Consider the following 25109-nt stretch of genomic DNA (forward strand, 5'->3'; position numbering starts at 1 on the left):
CTCCATGCCATTACCTTCTTCAGTTTCCTCACCACTCTTGGGCATTCTTTGGGATTTAGGTCAGTGTCCTCTGGAGAGTCCTCTCCTACGCAAGGTTTCTCCTCTAGAACATGGTGTCTCTCTCCAGTTAGCTTCCTTCAGCTTTGGCTGGTCCTGCAGACAAGTCCCCTCTAAGGCTGTCCATTTTGTCCCATCACCCTCTTGGAGTCTTCCTGTGTTTTTTTTAAAGAGTTGTCCCAACACCTTAGCCTCGGCGTTCCCTTTGTGAAGGAATTCCACTGCTCCAAACTCCCCTCTCTGAAGACCACCTGGAATAACTGGATTTTTTTTCCATTTTAGGTTCCCCTTAGCCTATCCATTGTCCTGCCAGAGCAGAGTGATTTAAATATTAATAATTTCTTTTGTTTTGTTCTGTAGCTTCTTCAAGGCAGGGGGTATGATACATGCCAGGGTTTTTGTCAGCCCATGGTTGGTTTACTACTCACTGAGGGTTGCGGTTATACACAAGGTTCATAAAATCAATCACAATTCACAAGTTGTACATAGACTGATCCCCCAAATTATCACATTGAACAAAACCCAGATAAATGGGCTCTGCTCCAAGGACAACTGTATGAAGCACAGTAGGGCTAAAAAAGGCAATTCTCAGACACTAAAAGCATAGAAGTGGCCACCACACTGTTGTGGAAGAAGATGACTAATTGGGACCCACTGCTCCCAACTCTGGGGTTTCGCCCTTCTGGAGTTATGGTTTGCCTTAAACCCTCTCCCCTCACACAGGTGGTAGTGCAGAGCCTGCCGAAGCCTCCTCTAAGGCAACTCCTTGCTCTCTCAGTGGAGTTTCAACATCCTGTGGCTGAAACAACAACAATCCCTAATCTTCCAACCATCCAGATAGTAATTTTCCCTCCTGGAAGGACTATCTGCCATCAACCAAACAAGCTGTGCCAGATGTTCCCCACATGTACAGAGTACTGAAGCAAACAAGTAGCCACAGGAAAACTCAGCATCCGATAAAGATACGGGAAAAATACAATTAAACCAAGGCAATATATCAAAGTTCTCACCAGAGAATAAAGCACACTGTTTATTCCAGCAACAAAATCCTGAGATTCCAAGAACAACAACAGACATGGTAACATGTTATAAACTCAACTCTCTTACAAAACTCTCTCCACCTTGTGTGTAGTGGTGCTTCTCCCTATAGGGCCACTCTTGGATCAGTCAGCCAACGAAAGGTAGCCCTCCATGGTCACTGGGGACAGCCCAGCAGTCTGAGTCAATTTCCTAAGGTGTGGATAGCTAGCTGTGTGCTGTGGTTAGTCAATTTCCTAAGGTGTGTTAGCCCTGCTTGCCCACCCCAACCCTGACAATACAGCCCAAGGCCCAGAACCACCGGAGTAAATGGAGTGACTTATTCTCATTAGGGCATGGAAGTTTCCATGAGAATACAGAGCCCAGGCTAGTTTAGTACAGATCTGTGGAGACAATGATTATGGTGTCAGACTATGTATAAGACTAACAGTGCAAGTCTACAGTGAGATGACAGAGTATTGTAACAGCTGCCCCCCATCCGTATTTAAACGTCCTGGTTGAACATCACAACGTGCTGTAATATCTGTATAATTGTTTGAGATCCAGAGTGGTAGCCGTGTTAGTCTGTATCAGCAAAAACAACAAGGTGTCCTTGTGGCCCCTTAGAGACTAACAAATTTATTTGGGCATAAGCTTTCATGGGCTAAAACCCACTTCATTAGATCCATGGAGTGAAAAATACAATAAGCAGAATATATATTATAGCACATGAAAAGATGGGAGTTGCCTTACCAACTGGGGGGTCATCCTGTTCCCCAGTATGATTTGATGGTTTGGAGCAGACAACAACTAATACCCCGTCTTGTGCTTTATCTGTTTGGACATTGATCCATAAGTATTCAAGATCATTTTCTCCTGAGTTATCAGTGACTCAGAAACAGGTATGCCATTTTTGACAGAGTGGCACTCCTCCTCCCCTTTTTCCTACTTGATCCTTTCTGAATCGATTATAACATTCCAACTATGCAAATCATCCCACCAACTAGATCAAATTTATGCTCATAAATGAGATATTCCAATTCTTCTTGTTTATTACCCAAGTTCCTAGCATTCTTGTATAGGCAATTCAATAATTTCTTCTCTTCATTTCCTTTGGTTCCTTGGTTAATTTTGTTCTCAACGTCTCAATTTTGTGCTGAGTATTCAGACCTTCCCTCTTTTTACCCTTCCCTTTTGCTATTAGTTTAACTCTCTCCTGACTATTCTAGCCAGCCTGTCCCCATGACTGGTCCTCCCCCTTCTAATGGAGTGAAGGCGTCCAAACTATACAGCACCTCTTCCTATTGAAGGTGGACGAATGTTCCACATCACCAAAATCTTCTACCCTACTCTACCTCCTCAGCTAGTGTCTCACTCCAGAATCTTCTGCTTTCTGTTTTTCTTCACTCCTGGGGGACAGAAGGATCTCAGAGATGATCGCTTGGACATCTGTCTTCTTCAGCATGCTTCTGAGTCCCCTAAAGTCATCTACTATGTATGAGATATCCTGCGATGCAGTGTCATTAGTGTCTACAAACGTCTACTTCAGAAACCTATCCAATCTTAGAGTGACATCTCATGTCTTGGCTCCAAGAAGGCAGCTTCTCTTCAGTTGTCCAGGGTTCAAGCCCCTCTGGCTGCCTATCCAGCCCCAGCTCAGAGTTTGATAAGCTGGTACTCCAAAGAAGCTAGAGCCTCAATACTCATTCATTATACTAGCAATCGGCATGTTAGCAGCAAAACAATTTCATACAGTAGCTTCTTCTCCCATAGACAATGGAATTAGCTCAGTAGTTATTATTTCTAACTCTGCTTGTGGGCCTGGCATTTGCCCTGACAGTCACCACCATTTGCAGAAAGCAAAGAGAGACCAGCAGCACAACCATGTTTAAAAAAAAAAAAAACATGGCTAGGCTCCAAGTAGCACATTTCCTGCAAACAAACCCACAGCTGAGAATATTCAAAACCAGCTGGAAATATCTTACTTATGCTTGGATCACTTCACAGGGCCTGATATGTGGCTCTTCTGTCTCAAGCAATGACAGAAATATGACAGGAGCATTTAAGAATGCCTGTTTCACTCTCAGCTCTTGGCTTGCCCATTGCGTTAATTTGATCATGCCTAGAGTTTTTAGCATGATCACCATTTTACAGTCATTATCAAGGTCAGTAGACAAGATTTATACCCATTTCTGACACCATTTCAAAAGCTTGAAATGTTTGTCAGGCCTCTACTACAAGATCTCATTTAACAGACGCACACCAGATGTTATTCTGCCTACTATTTCTGAACATAGAGGTTGATTTTGCAAAGACTTACATACGAGTAGTCTTTACTCACATGAGTACTTTCATTGACTTCAGTGGGACAACTCACAAGAGTAAGAGCTACTCTCAGGAGTAAACGTTTGCAGAATTGGGCCCATTTTCTTGTCAAATGGTACCAGTTGCCAAATATAACCCCTGCAATTTACAATATCAGCCAGGCAAAATACAACCAAATGACCTACATATTTATTATCAGCTTGCCTGTACTCAAACCATCAGTTAATGCCCAAATGGTCCATGGGACCAGAGATTCTGACCTCACTTACACTGGAGTAAGCCAGGAGGAACTCCATTAAACTTTTGTTGGATTTTCTTAAGTGTGAAACTGGGCTGAGATCACAGTCAGTTCTTAGGAAAGGAGAATATAAATTCCTTGACATCCCTTCTAACCCAACAGACTATAATAGAACATTTGTTTTAATATCCTGAAATTATGTACGAGTTACTAAACAAGTCAACGCGGAAACAGCATTGTTAAGTCAAATTATCCCACTCATCCATCTGCTAAAAAAAGTGGTAAGGAATAAGAGCAACCCCAAAACACAGTCATGCTCATAATTATTAAATACCATCCTTGACAATTGCCATACTGATCAAGAATTGCTAGCTACCATGGAACAAAATAGCAAATAATACATGCTAGCCACATTCTTAGATCCTCAGTTCCAGAATCCATTTTCCAAACAAAGATAAGGACTACAGAACATTTGTCATTGACAAAGTGGAATAGTTGTGTCTTTCAGTGACCCAGGGTTCTTTTCTAACTGCACCAGACTAGCCAATATATAGCAGGCCTCTGGCATCACTGCTGACCTACCTAATACTTGGTTGGTTAGACAATAGGAATGCGGAATATAAATAAGTTATTCTGAATCTGATTACAGACTCTGGGAAACTAAAAACTAAATAGCAAAAACTGAAAGAGAGAGAGTGCAGAGATTTGACCTGGGAACTGCTGCTCTTCAAATTCTACAGTGGGCCTTTAGCAGCAGAAATCAACATTAAACATTGGCCGGTTGTACAAATACATTTTACTGTACTATTGTTTATTTTTTTAAAAAGCATTTGGCTTCTCTTAGGCCATCTGTGAAACAGCATTAATAAATAGTTCCTTACTTCTTAGGGATGTTGTGAGGATAAATTCATTAATTCCTGGGAGGTGAGCCGATATTATAGTGATGAGCTTATAAGCAAAGACATTCCCCAAAACCTCAATTTTAATAATGTTTTGCCTCTAAAACATAAATGTAAATATGAGCATGCATAACATGGCGTAGTTTAATCCAACATGGCATTTCACACACCACTAACGCTAAGGAACTTAAAAGAAAAGAATGGTGAGAAGAGCAGAGAACTTCCCATATGTTTTCATTAATGGGTCATGCAAACATTTTATAGATTTCAGGACTGGGAAACTTATCATATAAAGCAATAGCAGGCCTAATTTTCATGTTGTTATATTTAGCAACTTAGGGCATTTAGTAACATCCAACTCCAGTTGTAAGGTGTTTGCAAAAACACTTAAGAATATTCTGATCTATCATATTGTTTTAATTTAGTTCATAGAATTTAAAATGAATTCATCAATGAAGAATAAACTGCATTTTACTTTTAAGTCAGTTACTGATATGTTACATGAGCAGACTGCCAATACTTAAGTAAAGATAATATTTAAATAAATATAGGCCTGATCCTGTTAAATGCTGTGTGCCTTCAGTTCCTGTTGATCTGAAAGGAAACTATGGGAAACTAAAGGTTTGCTCAGCACCTTGCTGGATCATGTCTTATGACTCCAATTTAGGAAAGCATGGATATTTAGGAAAGCATTTATACACATTCTCAACTTTAAGCCCATGCCTGAAGTCAATTTGTCTTAAGCACATGCTGAAAGTTAAACATGTATTTAAGTGCTTTTCTGAATCAGGGCTTAAAAGAATAATCATACTATTGTGGTGCCGAAGATCTACTATCTGCAGAACTTCCGCAATATATATTATCAAGTTTCTATCGCCCACGTTAAAAGTGAATTTATTAGAGCAAAAGTTCTCAAATACTGTATTGTGGACTACATCTTTATAGACAAATTGCCAGGTAGATCCATACCTACCAATGCATAATCGTGTTCTCACTGGCAAACTCCCACATTTCCCACTGGTGAACTAACAACATTACTATAACTACGGCATAGGCTTTCTTGGACAAGTAATATTAGAAAATTATTTAATGTATGTTCAACTTCTCTGGATGCAATTTATTTATTATATACAAAAAATAAGTTATATTTACAAGAACATTAAGGTTGCCTATGCAACTTTAATTCAGTTGCCTTGTGAGCAGGCCTTATGATACAGTATTTATTTACATGGATTACATCCTTCTCTTCCACAATAGATGTAGCAAAATTCATTTAATTCCCCACATAAAATCTCCACCAGTATCTCAAACACCACCATCCTGATACCCATGTCCTTACTGGTAGTGGAGAAAAGCTGGGCCGGGCCTGACAGTTAAGATTCTAGCTCTCTGTGACCTGCCCCCACACCGTGAGCAAATGCTTCATGGACCAATGACTGTCAACAGGCCCACTGTTTGGGAACCACTATGATAGAAGAATATATCCATGATGGGAAAAAGGATAGTATTCCACATTTCAGCCAGCCATATGCAAGAACCCTGTCCGTTAGCAAAGATATGAACACTGAGGGTATGTACTGGACTTTTACTGAAGTAAGGATCAGCAGATTGGGAGATATGAATTTACCCATTGTTATTTCCTTTATTAATTATTATTTCACCATCTATGGTTGACCATGTTAGCAATAGTTTAACTCTCACTATATATTCACTGGGTTTTTCAGTAAGGGAAGAAAACAAGATACTTGCCGCCCTCCATCCCCCCCACCCCCAAATCTGAATTTGGAAATTAAAAGTGCAGTACCTCTTTTAAGCCAGAAATTTGTTTAAATAAATCTGAGTTACTTTATGATGAAATACAATATGGAGTAGTGATGCCCAAACACTTCCTGTCATGCTTCCCCCTTACCAGTATTGGATTCTATCTGCACCCCCCATCTCCATTACTGCACAGTTGGGCTCAGCAGAGGAGCTTGGACTGAAGGCAGAACTGGGGATGAGGAAGGAGCTGGAGCTAGAGGCTGAGCTGGCCTGTGGGCGAAGAGGTAATGAGGCCAGAGCCGGGCTGGGGATCGAGCGGAGCTGCGGCTGGAGCTGGGTAGGGAGCTGGGAAGGGGGCGGAGTAGAACTGCAGCTGGGGACAGAGCCGGATTGGGTGGTGCTCCCTCCTGGCCCACAGTGAGGGCTGGCCCAGGCCCCACCATGCGCTCCCCAACCCAAACGTTCGTCCACACTGCACCCTGCAGGCATACCCCACAGTTTGGAGACCACTGATACAGAGAGACTGTTTAACAGGCAACCAGAAGTTTTTAGAAAAGTCAGCATCATAGATAAATTTTCACTGTATCTATGAAAAGAATTAAGATAACAGATCAGCATGTTAAAAAATGCTGTTTGAGCTATGAAAAGAGACATCTCTCAGACTATCCAAAAGCTTCTTGTTAAAACTGCTTCAAGACACATATTTTCTTATGCTTCATCAGCCACATCTGCAGTTAGCAAGAGTGACATCCAATGGCCTAATAACAGTCCCTGGAGACTTGTTTTTGCACAAGTGCATAACCCTGCGTCTTATTCAAAAGTTGAATCGCAACTGAATAATCAATCCATCTCTCTCCAGAGAAGCTCTGTGAATCAGCAGAGTGAAATTCAGAGACAATCAAAGACAAGAGAAAGACAGACGTATTTATCATGCACATATGATGTAGGAAGGAGACAAAAAAAATATTGTCACTGCTGCCTTAGTGACTGCAAAAGAAGAGAACAGTAATTAATCATCAGGGGTGCACACTGAAAAGAAAAATCGATTGGATCTGGAGGAACTTCAGTTTTCTAATAGAGCAATTCCTTTGCAAAGGTAACTGGCATAGTTTCTTTAAATTAGAATGGCAACCAGCCAATTTTCAGCCAATTTATGTATCATTTCAGGCAATCCCAAGAAAAACAAAACAAATGTGCATTTTGTTTTTTTAAAAGTAATTTGAATACTATAGTAAATCAATAGCATAGACAGTCTGATGAACTATGATGGAAGAGCTTTCCTCTGAAATATAATCTTTAAAACTTACAAGAATTGTCATCTAACTTTATTTACTCTACATTTTACTTTTCCATCTTTTGTTTAGTTAAATCTAAATTGCCATGTTTTTCTCCGCCTCAACATTTATTGAAGTTTGGAGAACATGGCCCCCAAAACCAAACACACGGGGAATGGCTATCTAATGCGCCATCGGTGCTGAGGGAGGGAAATGTCCCAAGCCTTTACAGCTATGTCAGCATAAGGCCCCAAAATCCCAACACCTCCCCACCACAATGTAACAGGACATTAGGAGATGGGATTGGGAATGAGCCTTGCTCTCCTGGAGTTTCTGCACTAGGTTAGAGGAGGGCAGGTATCACAGCCATCCCCACATAGCCACTGGTGGTTGACCCTGAACTTGAACCAACCAGGCCCACCTGCTGACCTCAAAGTTTACCCCTTTTCCAGAACATTTATGGATAAGTTGAACAGCATAGATCTCAATACAGATCCTTGGGGGACCCACTATTTACCGTTCTCCATTGTTTCCTACCCTTTGATTAAAAGATAGGAAACAATTACTGATTCATAAGAGGACCTTCCCTTTTAACCTATGACTGCTTACTTTGCTTAAGAGCCTTTGGTGAGGGAACTCGTCAAAGGTTTTCTGAAAATCCAAATATACTATATCAACTGGATCACCCTTGTCCATATTGGTTGACTCCCTCAAAGAATTGTGATAGATTGGTGAGGCATGATCTCCCTGTACAAAAGCTGTGTTGACTCTTCTTCAACATGGCATGTTTATTGTGTGTCTGATAATTCTGTGCTTTACAGTGGTTTCAACCAGTTTACCTGGTACTGAAGTTAGGCTCACCAGCCTGCAATTGCCAGGATTGTCACTGGAGCCTTTTTTAAAAATATGCATTATATTAGCTACCCTCCACAGATCTCATACAGAGGCTGATTTAAGCAAGAAGGTTACATACAACCGTTAGTAGTTCTACAATTTCATATCTGAGTACCCTCAGAAGTCTTGGGTGATTTGTTAGCCGAGCTCCTTAAATTTGCTGACTGTAGCACCCTTCTGAATTGAGGGGCAATTGGAAAGGAGATTAATCAATCAAACAAGCTAAAATAATTAACAAAGAAATGACCAGGGTTCACTTTAACAAGCACACTAATCAAACTGAAAAGTCACTATAATTTTCTGGAGAAAGTCTAGCTCTCATGGTTACTGATCTAACTTCCTCATTCTGTTCATTGGACTGGCTCACTTTAGTTTGTGAATCCAATTGGACAGGAGGTTTGCCGCTTTTAATTATATAGGAATTGTGAAACAACCCAGGAATTTGTTTTGGAGAAGGGTGCAGTATAAATGTACTGTATGGCTATTACCGTATTGTTCCGAGTATAGGCCGCTCCTGATTATAAGCCGCACCCTTAAAGTTTGGTGCTATTTTAAAAAAATTAAATTTTTAACTTTTTTTAACTTAAAATATGTGGCGGGAGCCGGACGGCCAGAGCCAGGTAGCTGGCCGGCCAGAGTAGGGCAGCCGGGAAGGGATGCGGGGCCGGGGCCGGAGCCGGGCGGCGGGGGCCGGGCGATGCGGCGCCGGGCGGTGGGGGACGCGCGGCCAGGGCCGGCACCGGGCGGTGGGGGACGCGCGGCCAGGGCCGGCGCTGGGTGGCGCGAGGCCAGGCAGGGCCGCCCAGAGAATTCCGGGGGCCCGGGGTCTTCGGCGGGGGGGGGGGGGATCCTTCCATTCTGGGACCTGCCGCCGTAGTGTCCCGAAGACCTGCCGCGGGGCACCCCCGCCGCCGAATTACCGCCGAAGCGGGACCCGCCACTGAAGTGCAGCCCGGTCTTCGGCGGTAATTCGGCGGCGGGAGGCCCCGCCGCGGGTCTTCGGGGCACTTTGGCGGCGGGTCCCGGAACGGAAGGGCCCCCCGCCGCCAAATTACCGCCGAAGACCAAGCTGAACTTCGGCGGCGGGTCCTGCTTGGGCGGTAACTCGCCAGTGGGGGGGTCCTTCCGCCCCGGAGCGGAAGGACCCCCCCCCCGCAGGCGAAGACCAGGAGCAGAAGAAGCTCCTGCGCCCGGCCCCGCAAGAGTTTTCCGGGCCCCCCGGAACGAGGGAAGGACACCGCTCCGGGGGCCCCGAAAAACTCTCGTGGGGGCCCCTGCTGGGCCCCGGGGGCAAATTGCCCCCTTTGCTCCCCCCCTCCCCCGCGGCCCTGAGGCTGGGGCCCGCGGAGGCGGGTACACGGGGCTGGAGCCGGGTGGCGGGGGAGGCGGGGACGTGGCCGGCGGAGGCAGGTACGTGGGCCTGGGGCCGGAGCAGGGCGGGGACGCGCCCAGGGCTGGAGCCGGGCGGCGCGAGGCCAGGGCCGGTGGAGGCGAGTACGCGGGGCCGGGGGAGGCGGGGACACTGCTGGGGCAGCCCAGAGCGCTCTGATTCCCGGCCGCGGCTGGGATTTGAAGTATTTGTATTGTGTTTTTTTTCAAGTTCCTGATTATAGGCCGCACCCCTAATTTAAAGACTTAAATTAGGGGGGAAAGTGCGGCCTATACTCAGGACAATACGGTAATTACTATGATGTTATTGTGCCTATGAACCTGCACATCTGCTACTATCTTCAGTTCCTCCACTATTATGCCAGAAACAGCTCCCTGTTGGGAAGCTTCTCTACTTCACACATGACCAGGGAAACTACATGCACAGAGTAGGAAAGGTATTGCACACGCATCAAACTGAGACAAAATGACCACATTTATGGGGGTACTCAAACTACCACACCTCTGGAGTTTGGCATCAGAAAGGACAGCTAAACTTCTATGTACTAGCGTGAGTCCATCCCTCATGGATGTCAAGTGGATAAGTTTTTTATTGTTTTAAAACATACCACCAAGTGGACAGTAGGCACCATTGCAGGATATCGAGTCTGTCTATGCATTTGCCCGTGGACAGGTCTGAAATTGAATGAATGTGCCTGCCTTTCAGAACGCCTCAACAGACTTTGAGTTTGTAGGTAAGGACTCTGTGTTCAGGGACCCAATATCTGACTGTCTATGGGTCGCAGAACTTCAGGAAGCTAAGATTTTGTAGGCAGGGCCAAGTGCTCAGCATATGTCCATGGTGGGATCTGAGTGTCTCAACAGGCTTTGGAAATTACAAGGACTGAGTTGGTAGTTAGGGAAAGAATGATTTGTCTGTTTCAAAGTGGTTCTACTTAATTAACTTGCAGCCTTGTTCTATAATAAACTGTTCCTTGTTAAAGAAATCCTTCATCTGCATAATAAAAGAATCTATCAATTAAAATTGAGTCTCTGCCTCTCCATCAAGCAATATCAAAACTCACTTGAAACTTGGACATTTGTGGTGTATTTAGCCCATGATTTACAGAAAGAAAATGAACATGTTTAGGAAAACTTTAGTAGAATTATTTCCTTTCAATTGATCACATGCACCATAAGAATAGACATGATGATTTAACCGTACACATGCTATAAAAATGTTTCTTTTTTATGGGGCTGATCTTCAAATGAGCTTTAACTAGAACCCACTTTTGCACGTGCAAAATTAAATTCTTGCATTTTTTAGACATGGTCTCAACTTTAATAAAAACATCATTTCTTTATTTCACATGTAAAGAACATTTGAACAAAATATCACAATAAATCAAAGTCAGAAAAATAATATTCTATGCATGATATAATGGGCACACTTAAGTTTTACTGTGTAAAAGTTTTTACCATTCTCAAGCAATATTTCCCATCTATATAATGAGGACTTCTACTAGAAATAGTAGAATCTTTCAAAACAATAAGTTTTAAAGATGCCCGCTACATTGCAATGTAGAGGGCATAATTAGAAGACAAATTATTATATCCATTTACATATTAAGAATATAATCAGCAGAAAATACAGGGTATATTCCTGCTGGAGAGCTTAACAACTTACCTGCAACACACAAACTAGCACATGAAAATGTTTCTGCCTCTTTCTAAAAGAATTATCCAGATTCTGGTCAAAACATCATAACTCCTACAGTACTAATGTGCTGTTTGAACTCTGAAGACAATTACTTGTCTAAAGCATAAGTAGTTTGTTTATTAATATACTGGAAAAATAGAGTTGTGTGAGAAAGGCATGAGTGGGTGGATATATCATACCCTTAGACTATTACTGTCGCCTTGCCAAACACAGAAAATTCTGCCAAAATCAATGATTTAAGCTGTCAGAAACTGGTATTTACTTTCCCCCTTCTACTTGGATAGTGTTTTGTTTAAACTCAGAAGAAAATCTGAGATAGTCTTAAATCAGAACACATATTTGCCATTTTTTTTCACATCTGTTCTCTCCCAGCACATTCCATTTATTAAAAAACATGTCTGCAGAACCTTTATATACAAAGAAGAATACCCCAGTGTCCCCAGTGTTTAGAAGGTTGATTTTTTGAACAGCTGGAATAAAGTCCCCATTTCCCTTGTTATAAGATAAAAGAAAAAAAAAGAAAGAAGTACGGACACAAATGTTAGAAACACGCGCTCTCAAGTTCACCTTACAGTATCTGGTAATGTAAAATTCACTACAACCAATGCCAAGGTGGAGCAAATGTGACATCATCCTTTTATACCCTATGGAAGCAGGATATCATTCCCTCAACCAGACACTGGCTCCTCCTATGACCTCTAGTTGCATTCTGGAGAAAGCCCAGCCATGCACTTAACATCCTTCCCTGTGGTGTGCTCAGTGGATAGCCAGCTGAACCCAATTCTATAGCTGCTCCATCATTTCAAAGGGGAAATGGAGTCTCCAGATGCAAGACTGAACTGGAACAATGATACCCAGACAGCCAGAGCAGAGAGGTCAGCTAGTATTTTCCTTTAAAGAAAACAATGGCTTAGTATTCAAACATTTGTTGAAACACTGACAAGACCAGAGCATAAATAACAGCGGCCTTAAAGTAGTTGTCACTGATGAATATCATCCTACCAGCAGTAGAGGTTGCATATTTTCAGTTGCGATGGGAAAAGCCAGACTGAATGGAAAAAAATTAGAAGTCTTAACATTAGATCCAGTTTAAAAAAAAAAAAAAAAGAATTTCATGAACATTTTCTTGACACTATTCCTCCTTTTTTCAAAATGTCAAAACACAGAAAATGTTCGACCAACTGGTGAAAAAAAGGGGTGAGCGTTGGGAGGGAATTTTGCAAAACTTTTCATCAAAATTTTCCGTGATTTTTCTTTTACCTTTTCATTGAAAGTTTGAAATGTGAAGAATTTCAATCATCTGTACTTAAAATAGTCATCCCTTCCCCAAGCAGAGGTCTGCATTAATTCAAATAAACTCAGAGTCCTAAGCCCAGCAGGATCAGACTCTCTCTCTTCATCACCCTCTTCAGGAAGCATGCTTCTTAACTCTTAATTACAGTCTGCTTACCTTTCTATTATTAAAAATAATCATTTGTATTGTGGTAGCGCCTTGTCCCCCTGTGTGCAAGGTGCTGTATAAACACAGAACTGCAGTGTACTTGCGTATAGTCACAGGTTGAACTATAATGTTGCAACATAATTGCCATTTTGGCTTTGTAATTGCTCTATTATGCCTATCAGCCTGCTACAATAGGGTTATTTTCAGTCAGCTCTATGAGAGAAAGGCTTACACTAGGTCTCTACATTTTACTGAGGGGTTTTGAGATACTGCTGTCAAGGGTCTTCCTCTAGCAGGTACAGCATGCCAATATTTGAGCTGAGCTATCAAAACTGAAATATGATTTGTGCTTTTTTGTGTATCAAACTCCTACTCCTGAGCAATATTTACCATCTAAAAACAAAAATACTGCCATAAGGTGTGAATAAAATTAAGTCTCTTTTGTTTAAAAGGAAATGGCCAGGCAGAGATATTTTTCAACGTTACAATAATGGCATAAGCATGTATTAATATAACAAATTCCATCGTGTGACTCCGGGAGGAGGGGCTCTAGGCACATGCCAATTGCCTTAGTCCAGCTCTGTCCAGGGGTGTATCTGAATCCCACTGAAAGTGAGCCAGCTCGAGGAGCTCACCAGAGGACATCTGCACAATCTACTTTGATTGGCATCTGATTTTGATGTCTCAAGTGGGTGAAGCTTAGGAGACTGCTACTGTTTTTTGTTTTCAATTCGAGCCCTGTGTAACTTACATCATCATACGCTCCGAATATGGCCTGAAGGAGAAGAGATCCTATTTGCCTGTTTTATAATTGTACAGCCTGGTCTCTGTTAATATGTAGCATTCTAACTGGTTTATGTGCTTCATTTCTGCCACCGAAAAGGCAGGAATTTACAAATGTATCACAATTTTATATTTGTCTTTAGAAGCTGGTACTGAAGGGCCCCATAATTACAGGGACATTGAGGACCCTTGGAAAAAAAGCCTTCTGCTGATGGCAATCACACCCCTAGTACTGTATGTAATAACAGAACTGCAACAAACTAACACTAGGTTGCTCTTAAATTATTAGTAATACATTAATTTACTATACTGTACAATAGAGTTGGGCCCAAATGTGGTTGTTTTTTGCTTTGCCACCCAAACAATCCAGTCAATAGCAGTATTAATATTAGCTGTGAATATATCCACTTACAAGATTTGTATCCATTGCTCACTCAGGTAAAAAAGCACTTGGCAAAAGCAGTTACCATACATGTAGGTAGAAAATTCTTTTCTATACAAGACTGCTTATGTCACACAGTGCAGACTTCTTGGCAGCTTTGAGACTCCTTTTAATACAGCTCTTTCCACAACATATTGAGTCAAATTCTACCCTCAAACATGGATACACAATTCAATGGGAGTTCCATATCTGTATCTGAGGACACAACATCTTATTCCTCTGGGGTGAAATTAACCAACCCCAATGGCACCCCATCCCCCATGAAGAGAGTGCCAGCATAAAGCCCAGACATCACTGCAGCCTTCCAAGGTGGCCTGTGCAGAGCCAGTGTAGACAATGTTTCCCCCACGTTTGAAAGGTGTACAGGAACCACCGCATTGCTGCTCCACCTGTGATGCCCCGGGTTTGCTCTTATATAGGGCTTAACTGTGGCTTGTAATAGAATTATAGAATATCGGGTTTGGAAGGGACCTCAGGAGGTCATCTAGTCCAACCCCCTGCTCAAAGCAGGATCAATTCCCAACTAAATCATCCCAGCCAGGGCTTTGTCAAGCCTGACCTTAAAAACCTCTAAGGAAGGAGATTCCACCACTTCCCTAGGTAACCCGTTTCAGTGCTTCACCACTCTCTGAGTGAAAAAGTTTTTCCTAATATCCAACCTAATATCCAGCTTCACCATGGGTGAATTACCACTCCTATCTGTACATTAAAAGGGGAAAAGATTTGCCACACTGGCAAGTGTTTAAGGCTGCTGCAATGTTTGTCTAATCTAGCCCAACCTTCCCCTACCCTTCCACATATAAAGAGCAGAAAAGGTATTTCCACTCTCAAGGACAAACAGCCAGAGGTAGCAGATCATAGAGGCTGCTTACTAGATACATGTTTTTAGCTATGCTTTAAACACCAGTTGTCATTAACATCTCAGCCTTGCCTTTATACTGGATATCTGTGTTCTCAGTGGGAAGTGGCTTCTTGACAGCTGCTCTGCGATATACCACATGTGTCCTGCCTCCGTCTTCCTCCTGACTGCCCTTCTCCTGAGGCTCAATGAAGAACTCGTCCTTGTCTGTGCGAATCATGCCAGCCTAGGAATGACAGGACAGAGATGGAACATTTTAAGTTACTATGCATACGGCAGATATTGTGAGTAAACAGTTACAATATGCTTAAGCACACTTTAGCACTCTCCAGACAGCAGTTAGAGTGCAGGGAGCAAACTAGATGAATTCTTTATTAGAGCAAAATGTACCATTAATGCCTCAACTTGACAAGGAAGGACAAAGGTAAAACACCAGACCAAAGGGATTTCTACTAGAATCTAATTAGCAAGGGTTGGGACTAAAATATGTATGTGGAAATGGGCTCTCAATTAGAAATCAACTACAAAGAAACAGGTACCGGTAATATGACCATAGTGATTTGTCAGCCACAAATTGCTCCAATGTTGTACAAATACCCATGCCTGCTAAATACAGGATCAATTCTGCATCATGAGCCATCCCAGCTGTACAATTCTATGGTGCATGATCAGATCTTTCTATTCAGAGACAAGATGGTGAAGTGCTAAGCCTGGTTAGCTGGCAAATAAGCTTTGTAAATTTTTCTCCTGCATTAATGCATCATGTAAAGATGACACAAAGGACTGAACTGGCACAAACTCTCTTAGCCAGTTAGCAAAAAATGATTAAAATATAATTTTCTATAATAAGTTTCTAAGGGATAAAAGCTTAAAAATCCAAACCAGGACAAATATACTGGTATGAAAAACTGAAAACCTTACTTGTTCATTGAAGCACAAAAGAAAAGCCTGACACAACCATTCTCAGCATGTCCACTGTTGACTATAGCAGTGTGAAAGTCATTAAGATAGTTTGTTTTTTACTACCATAGTGAACAAACTATCTTTCCAACATTTTTATTTGGATGGAAAAATATCTAGCCTTTCACCACAAATGTTTGTATAATGTTATAGTACTGCTCTGCTGAGGAAGGTTAAGATAGTCGACAATTGGCTTGCATTGATTTTCCTGACAAGATGCGTACATATCAGTTTGCTCATCTACATTTGAGAACTTCAACTAAAGAACTCTAGTTCTGTAAACAGAAAGCCTTGATTATGATGACATGAAACACAGCAAAAGAAATTCTTAACAGTACTGAATAGGGGAACATCACCAAATGTAGCCTTCTGGAAGCTGGCTACTTCACCTATTAATAACTCCCTTTTCTTTATTCTGCTAATCAGTGACACTATGGCAGGGATGGCCAACCTGAGCCTGAGAAGGAGCCAGAATTTACTAACGTACATTGCCAAAGAGCCACAGTAATACGTCAGCAGCCCCTCATTAGGTCCCCCACCCTGCTCCCAGAGTCTCCCACCCACCAGCAGCCCCACCAATCAGTGCCTCCCCTCCCTCCCTGCACCTCCCAATCAGCTGTTTCGTGGCGTGCAGGAGGCTCGGGAGGGGGGAGAAGTGGGGGAGCAAGGGCACTGCAGGCTGAGGAGAAGGGGCGGGAAGGGGTGGAGTGGGGGCTGGGCCTGTGGCAGAGCAGTGAGCTCCCCACAGCACACTGGAAAGTTGGCGCCTATAGCTCCAGCCCCAGAGTCGGGGCTTATACAAGGAGCCACATATTAATTTCTGAAGAGCCGCATGTGGCCACCCCTGCACAAGAGAGTCAACCACCATTAAGCAGCACCCCCATCCGATCACTAGACTTACAGCATGTGCAAATGAGTGTGTCTGCGCATTTATATCAGACTCATTATCATGGTATCCAAGCACCTTGGATTCCAAATTATTTGTAGGCCAAAGCATTCCCAAGAGAACCAAAAAGGGACCCAATTTCTGGCCCCTTTGAAGTCAATGTCCAAATTACTGTTGATGTAACACTTGGGGTATGGTAACACTCCACCATACCCCAAATGGAAAAAATATAATACATTGCAAGTGCACAGAAATACTTTTGCTACAAAACAGTAAACTACTTTTGCTGCTACTATAAATACAGCATGTTCTTTGAGTCCCTTCTTGAAAAAATGTCAGGTTCATTTGTCATGTCTTAACTTACATTAGGCAAGACTTCCAGTCCTAGATTTGATTTATTTTTATATATATAGTATATATAAAAACAGATTAAAGGGGAAGGATTAAAGAAACAAAATTATATTCAAGCAGTTCAGGTTGCTACTCAGTTGCCTATACAGCGAGCAAACTGAATTTGAAATCCTGTCCTGATTCCTTTTATCTAATTTAGATTCTACATCAGACACAAGGAAGGTGAAACAGGCTCAGCAGCCAAGCAAGCTAAGACAACCAAGAAAACAAATGCTAAACTGGGTAAAAAGCAATTGATCTTGTTCCTGTAAACAGGAATTTGTACAAAGAAACTTTGGAATTAGTGTTCTGTTGCTTTATATCTTTTTTTTAAAAGTATACATATGCCAAGAGCTAAATTTTCAAAACTTTGCATGAAATATGCACAACTACAGATCAAGAAAGGAGCAAAAATTCGCATGCACAGACTATGATGAACATGTCATATTTAAACCCAGTGCAAATATACACGTGGCTTAACTGCTACATGATATAGGTGTGCAGTTGCCATTTACAATTAACATAAGTGGGCAAATATAAAAAGTATGCATTTCTAGATGAATTAAAGTTACCAATAATAAAGCAATTAATGGTGGATCTTAATAATTCATGGAGGGTTTAATAGGCAAAGCCACCTCATGATGCTAGGAAAAATGCTGCTGTGGTACTGAAGTTTGTTTTTGTCTAAATTTGCTGTGGAAAATTTCAATTTTAGGGCAGAAATCTGGTAAATATTTCAGTTTGGAAAAGCTGCCATAGTGCCTTATGCTCCCATTCTCCACTATAGGCACCCTGGTCAGACTACATTTCACCTGATGCATCTTGGTCTCCCCTCTTGGAGAGGGAAGCAGTGCATGATGAGAGTCCTGCCTATGGAAGAGATTGGAGAAATGAGACACCATTTCCAAACTAAAATATTTTGGGGTTTGGGCCTTCTGTTTGTCAACAAGAAAATGAAAATTTTTCCATGGAAAGCATTCACACATTCAAAACCATGCACGTATTTGTGTGCCTTCACTTGTATACTGGTTTACCAAAATTGTGCATACAATTATCATAACTGCATGTACAGGGCCAGATTCACCAGTACACTGCAGCTGCTTTGTGTCCAGAGATGTAAACTCAGGTTAGTGATCTCCGGCATTTGCACTGCTCTGGTGAGCTAAGCCAGGTTTATGGCTGCTTTGCATTGCTGGACATCATAGCGTACCAGTGAATGTGTGCAACAAATGTGTTTGTACCCATCTATCTGTTTGTGTGTGTAACTGCAGTAAACTGCACACACAGATATGGTAAAGTACAGCAAATGAGCTGCCATTCATAGGGAAATAATCAACATGAATAGTAGCTATTATTTTTATTTATTTATATACTAGATACTTTCCAAACAGAAAAGAAGCCATAATCCAAGTCCTGAGGAGTTCACAATCTAAGCAATAATGAAGGTCACATGTAGAGTTGAGTCCAATACTGGACCCAAACCTATTCTGGGAAGTTCCACACTTTACAATCCATGCCTCTCTATGTAACAAGCTGAACTGAAATGTCAAATCTGCAGCCACCATACTCCAAACACGGGGAAAGTATGGAATCAGATCCCACTCAGGCTATCACTAGCTATACATGCAGACCTCTGAGGAAAGATGCTAACACAGGCCTAGATGAAAGGTGTGGTTTAAGTGTCTAGAGCAGAGGACTGGGTATCAGGAAGTTCTAAGGACTCCTGCCTGCCTGGTACCTCTGAGTGAGTCATTTAACCTCTGTACGTCATTTGCCCATCTGTAAAATAGGGATAATACTTACCTATCTCATAGGGGAGTTATGAGGGCTGATTAGATAATGTTTGTCAAATGCTTTGAAATTGAAACGCTCACCGTAATTGCTAAGTATTTTTATTATTGTTTCTATCCAGGAAATCAGAAAAAAAAATAGTTCTTGCTATGGTACATCTGTGGATACAAGCTCAACATCATGAGGTTTTATGACCCAGCAAATAGTGTAATATGTGCAACTCAAAAGAACTCCAAGTCAAAGGCAGAAGAGGTGTTCGCATGAGCATGAACATGCCATTTACATGACAAGTTCTTTTCTTCACTGTTGCCATCTCCCACACTAGTGACAACACTGTTTGTGCCAAGAAAATAAATGTTTGACGATCTCAAAGTTTAACAATCACCACTATCATTATAATGTTCCTGGAGAGTGTTTCTAGATGGCAAAAACTGAAAGATCAAATTCTTTGGACCAAATTCTGCTTTCAGTTCCACAAAGGTTAGTCCAGAGGAAATTCAACAAGTCACTGAAGATCATCTGGATTTACCCCAGTGGAAAGTAAAGCAGAATTGGGCCCATTCACTAGTAAGTTACCAATTTTTGGAGCAGAGGATGGGCGATTGCTTCAAGAGAACTAGAAGTTCAAAAGTAGCTGCAAAGCGCAGTGTCTTTTGTATTCTGTTCTAGCTTTTTATTTTTAGTCAATGCCCAGGACTGTTGCATATTCATCAGTCACCTATAAACAATGCCTCCGGTTTACTATGATTCTCGAGCCACAGTAAATGCTGTGTAATTCAGGACCAGACATGGAATTCAGCGCCAGCCATAGAAATGACTTGAAACTCTGGAAGAACTGCTGAGTTGACTCTTCCCTCTTCCCCGTTCCCCTTTTGTTTTGGGGTGCTTATACTGGGGGAAGGATATTGCTAAATCAGCCCTGCCAGGAGTGCCCCTAGCTTGACAAAATACTAATGAAGAGAAAAAGTATTTGCCTTTGGGATGCACCAGTCTAATAGCCCATAGTCTCCAACTATTTCCCACGAGAGGATAGCCCTAGGCCCTCCTTCCAAAGGCTTTATATCCTGACCACAAATTACTCAAGTCAAGCACCTCTTAGAGCTCATTAACAAGCAACAAGAAGTGGAGCAGAAGATGATACTTAATCATAAGGAAGATGCAGTTAAGAGAACAAACCCTCCTCAGGTTAGTAAGAAAGATATTTGGGAGTCTAAGCCACATAGGGGGCACTTCAGAAAGAAAGCATGAAGAATGCTATCCCATCCCACTGAGGAAAAGGAGACACTGATGAGCTTATTAAGCCATGTGGAAGTTGGAAGGTACGGAGGCCCCCCAAGCCTGGTAAAAGGGGCGTGTGCAGTGCACCTCCTAACACTGGCCAGTGGGATCTGACATGATGTTTTAAGGACTGAAGGAGCTCAGTGTTCACCATTCTACTAACATCACGCGCTCTCTTCTCCACTGTGCTCCCTCTCCTTTGTCCACTGTCCCTGCCAAGCTCCATGTTCTCTCCCTGCCCCTGTGACAGGATCGGTCACAGTGTACTCCCTCCCCCACACAACGGGGAGACCAGGAGTCACCACTTCCCTCTTAGGCGGCTCCAGGGACAGCACAACAGTGCATTGACCCTTACTATAGGCTAGATCACAAACTGATGAGCTGTTTGGGATGAAAACAGAAACTGAGTCGCCACTTTAAAGGGATGACAACACACAAAACCCTCCCATCACATCTCTGAATATTTTGCCCTACTAGAGTTGTAGCTAATATCTGAGATTGCTAAAAATATAAGGAAGTGAGTAAAAAAAAAAAGTTCTGTTTTTCCATTTACTCACTTAGAGGGAACATTCCAAAAGGCAGAACTGGCAGTCAGGTGTCTAACCCCGACTGATAGTCAATGTAATTTCACCATAGAAGAGCTTTGTGAATTACTAGTGAGGGAATTAATAATTGCCTTAGAACAACAAAAGTAGCTAAGCAAGTAAGTAAACAGACCTAGTTTCCCACTACATGGTGGGAAAGAAAAAAGAAAGGCGGCAGCAGGGTCCAATGGATTTAGCATGGAACTGAGAACCAGGAAATGAGCTTCCGACTGTGACCTCTCAGCCACATTTAGTACAGCTGCTACACCCGACAGGCCCATTGTGTCCCAGGTGACATTCACACCAAGAAACATTTCTGTCACCACCCCCTCGCTTTTTCTGTAAGGGAAATTCTATTGGTTCTCTGTGGCCCTTGCACCTCCTGCCTTTCTATCACTTGGGACCTGAGCCAGGGTTTCCAACAGTATTGTAGAGCTCAGTTCAAAATATGCCTCTCTTCTAGTCCCCTCAACTACCACCACCTCCTCTCTTATTTACAGGGCATTACTCCAGGTTTCACAGCTTTAGCTCCTATAGCTAATTAAATGTCTTCTGTAGCTCTGTGCTCAGTGAGCGACTTAATTGTCTTCTCGTTCACATTGACATCACAGCTTCATGTCCTAGGCTGTACTCAAGTAAACTCACTAACTACTGCTGCTTCTACTCCTTCAAGACTCCAGACTTTGGGCCCGTCCTGTAGCTTCAAGTTTAATTAATGATCACTTTTTCCTCATTAGCGTGGGTTTATAGAATTGCTTATTCCACACAAGGATGAATTTACCTCCCAATAGCCAAGGAAAGGAAGAATAGGATTAAATGTGCATTACCTACAAATTAATATTTTAAGAAATAAATCCAAGTCTTTGATTAGTCAATTAATAAAACAGTAGCTTACAAGAAATCAGAACACTTTGGAAGCTCCTAGAGACAATTTTGCTCTGCAAAGACAGCAATCCCCCATCCTTGTGGAATATTTGATTATATTCAAGCAAAAAGGCAACCAACACCATGTGGGTATACATGAGCTCCACACTAACAAATCCAAAAAATGATCTTAAATTTCAGTTACGTGTGCCAATCTGATAACTAACCGGTGATAAATACTTAAAATGACTACACTGTATTACCTTCTGATTCGTACTGATCAATTAAATCACAGAAGCAAAGAATCCTACAGGTTTGCATTTCATTGTTTAGTTTCAAAGAGATTTGCTAGGCAATTCAAAATGGGAAAAGGTTGTATTTACACAGGAGCAAGGTGGCTAGGCAAGGTCTTAGTCAAGCATATGGAAATCAAATGCATTCTGGGCACAGACATCTCTTAAAATATAATAATAAAACTTGGCACTGATCTAGCACTTTTCAGAAGGGAATCTCAAAGAACTTTTAACATTTTATTTGTATTTATAGGTTTTCTATGGAATTTTATCACTATGGAATATGGGGCTCTCTCAACCAATGGATTTATCTCCACAACACAGAAGTGAGGCAGAGAAATATTATCCCATTTTCACTGAAAGGGAACTGAGGCACAGAGAAAATAAATGACTTGTCCCAGATCTCACAGGAAATGTGTAGCAGAACCAGGGACAGAATATAGCTCTCTTAAATTCATGCCTGTGCCTTAACCACCCAACCATCTTTACTCTCTTTGGGATAATGGATATGCCTCATTATCCTCATTTTACAAATGGGGAAACATGGAGGCACAGGCAGCTGTAATGACTTGTCTCAATTTACGCTGTGATTTAGAGTCAGAGCCGGGACTGAAACCTAGCTCTCCTGACTCCCAATCATGTGTGCTACATGTCATCTCACAGCTGCTACATAAACTATTTTAATCCTTCAATAGTTTAAGTTAGAAAAATGCACAAGGGGGAAAATGGACTAGCTTACATTTTTAATCCTGTTTAGCTTCTGTATTTGTTTCTTTGAGAGGATGCCTTGAATTACAGGGTCAGAATTGCATAGTATGGTAAATTTATTTTTCTTTTAACTGAACAGAAGTACTGAAGAGTTACATAAAACATTTCAAACACGTTGGCACATATTGTACTGTGTTACTACTGCCCTACAGCTACAATGATTTATATAGTCCCCAGGGGGAGTTTTAAACTGAATGCATGAATTTTTCTTATTGTCAACTAGAAATCAACCCTTTTGAAGCTTCTTTCATGCCCTTCTACAGTTATGCAACATGGTTTCCAGTTTCATTGGATGTAAATTAAAAAAACGGAATGATCTCATACATGTTCCAGGGCAATACTCTATCTGATTTATTAGTCTGCTTCTCCACAGTACAAGGTAACCCCAAGCAAATGAAAGGAAAATAATTTATACCAATGTAAGGCCTCTCTGCCAATGGACTTTCACTTCTACCTCCAATAAAGCTTTGTCAGTGCAATCACATTACGTAGTGGCTAAGACATTCACAGATAATAAATAACAATGACAACAGCCAGATCCTCAGCTGGTGTCAACTGAAGTCCATGGACCTACATGAGTTTACACCAGCTGAAATTCTGGCCCAATATTTTGCATCTATGTTACACCTTTCATCATAGAAATGCAACGCTTTTTGGGGGGGACAGAGGGGGCTATTGTGAGGTATGTTAAGTATTATCCCAATTTAATATATGGGAAAATAGACACACAAGTAAAAAGATTTTTCCTAAGTCCCATAGCAACTCATGTCTGCCACTGTGAATAGAACCCAGGAGTCCTGACTACCAGTCCCCTGTTTCTACTACTAGACACCATTACCAAAGTTGCTTTAGATAACTCTTCTCCTAAAAGAAACTGCACTGCTAAGAGAATCTCTGTGTAAATTATAGTTACTGAGATTCCACTGGAGACTCCACATTAGCTACTGTGTTTTGAGTCAAATCTAGAATAAGCTTTCCCAACTACTATCAAGGGACTCAGAGCACAACTTCTTTTGGTGGCAGTTTTGCCTACCCTCTTTCTGATGCTTCCAGCTTCCAATGGGAGGATCCTTGTCTCTGAAGAGTTAAGCTGTAGATGTTTTATACCCTATAGCTTTTGAAACAAAAGGCAGCAGTTACTTCAGCAAGAAATAATGCCAGAAATGGAACATTTTGGCAACTCTATTAAGGTTTGTGGCCCTCAGGTTCCAAGTTATTAATTAGCTGTTGAGAATGAAAATGATAAATGTGATAGATCCTATGCACTCAAGGGACTTGAGCTTGATTACTGTTGTAGCAAGCTGGGCGTAATAATTGCAGTTCTCTGCAACACAATTTCTCAATCTTGATCTTTCCGAGAAAAAAAGCATGAATATCAAGTCCATGAATTTGCTAACAGCAAGAACCAAAGGGATTAACTGCATCCAATTTGAACTTATGGCATCACCTGGAATGAAAGTTTCTGCAGTGACTTTAACCAAGACGAAGATGAATTCTACCTAAGCAATAACAAACAAACAAAAACAAATAAATGAACATACCAAATGAAAAAAGAACGCTTTCCAAATGGAAAACTATACATCTTGAACTCTCAGGAACAAGGTTGTCATCACAGAATATTTCCTTCAGATGTATGTTTGCTTAGGGCATGATCCAGCTCCCACGAGAGCCAATGGGAATTATGGATTCATAGAATTTAAAGCCCGTAGGGACCATTATGATCATCTAGTCTGACCTGTTTTATTCAGTTCAGAGTAGATGGTCACAATGGTCCCTTCTGGTCTTAAAATCAGTGAGTTAATATTATTACTAATTATTTGTATTGTAGTAATGCCCAGAAAACCCAACCCTATTTTCTAGGCACTGTAGAGACAACTAGTACTTTTATAACACTAAGATCTACCAAACTCCCTAGTCTATCCCTAATGAAGAACAGAAGGGTATAAAATAGAGCTGAGGTTTCCGCTATGGTGAACAGGATAAAAGGCTTCCGATCATAAGCTGAAGTTAGACAAATAAAACAAAGAGTAATTTAAAACTAGAGTAATTTAAAACTAAACTCAAAGAAGTCAACAACTTTCTGTAGTGAATATCCCTGCATCAGAGGAGGGATGGACAAGATGACCTTTTCCTGTCTTTCCCTTCTCAAATTCTATATTTCTTTACCATCTGCTCCTTTCCTGATCATCTTCTCTATCCACTCTGGCGATGCAGTTA

At 41.6% G+C, this 25109-nt stretch overlaps 1 protein-coding gene across 3 annotated transcripts in view; it reads right to left on the reverse strand.

The window, feature by feature from the left end:
* The window catches only part of ADAMTS2 (ADAM metallopeptidase with thrombospondin type 1 motif 2), a 279567-nt gene that overhangs the window by 139452 nt on the left and 115006 nt on the right, over positions 1-25109 (reverse strand). For all 3 annotated transcript variants that reach the window (XM_045026992.1, XM_045026991.1, XM_045026990.1), the window contains exon 3: positions 15151-15304. In XM_045026992.1, coding sequence (XP_044882927.1) covers positions 15151-15304 — 154 coding nt within the window. The remainder of the gene's footprint in view (positions 1-15150; positions 15305-25109) is intronic.

The sequence above is a fragment of the Mauremys mutica genome, chromosome 8 (assembly GCF_020497125.1).
Source record: "Mauremys mutica isolate MM-2020 ecotype Southern chromosome 8, ASM2049712v1, whole genome shotgun sequence".
Taxonomy (NCBI): Eukaryota; Metazoa; Chordata; order Testudines; family Geoemydidae; genus Mauremys; species Mauremys mutica.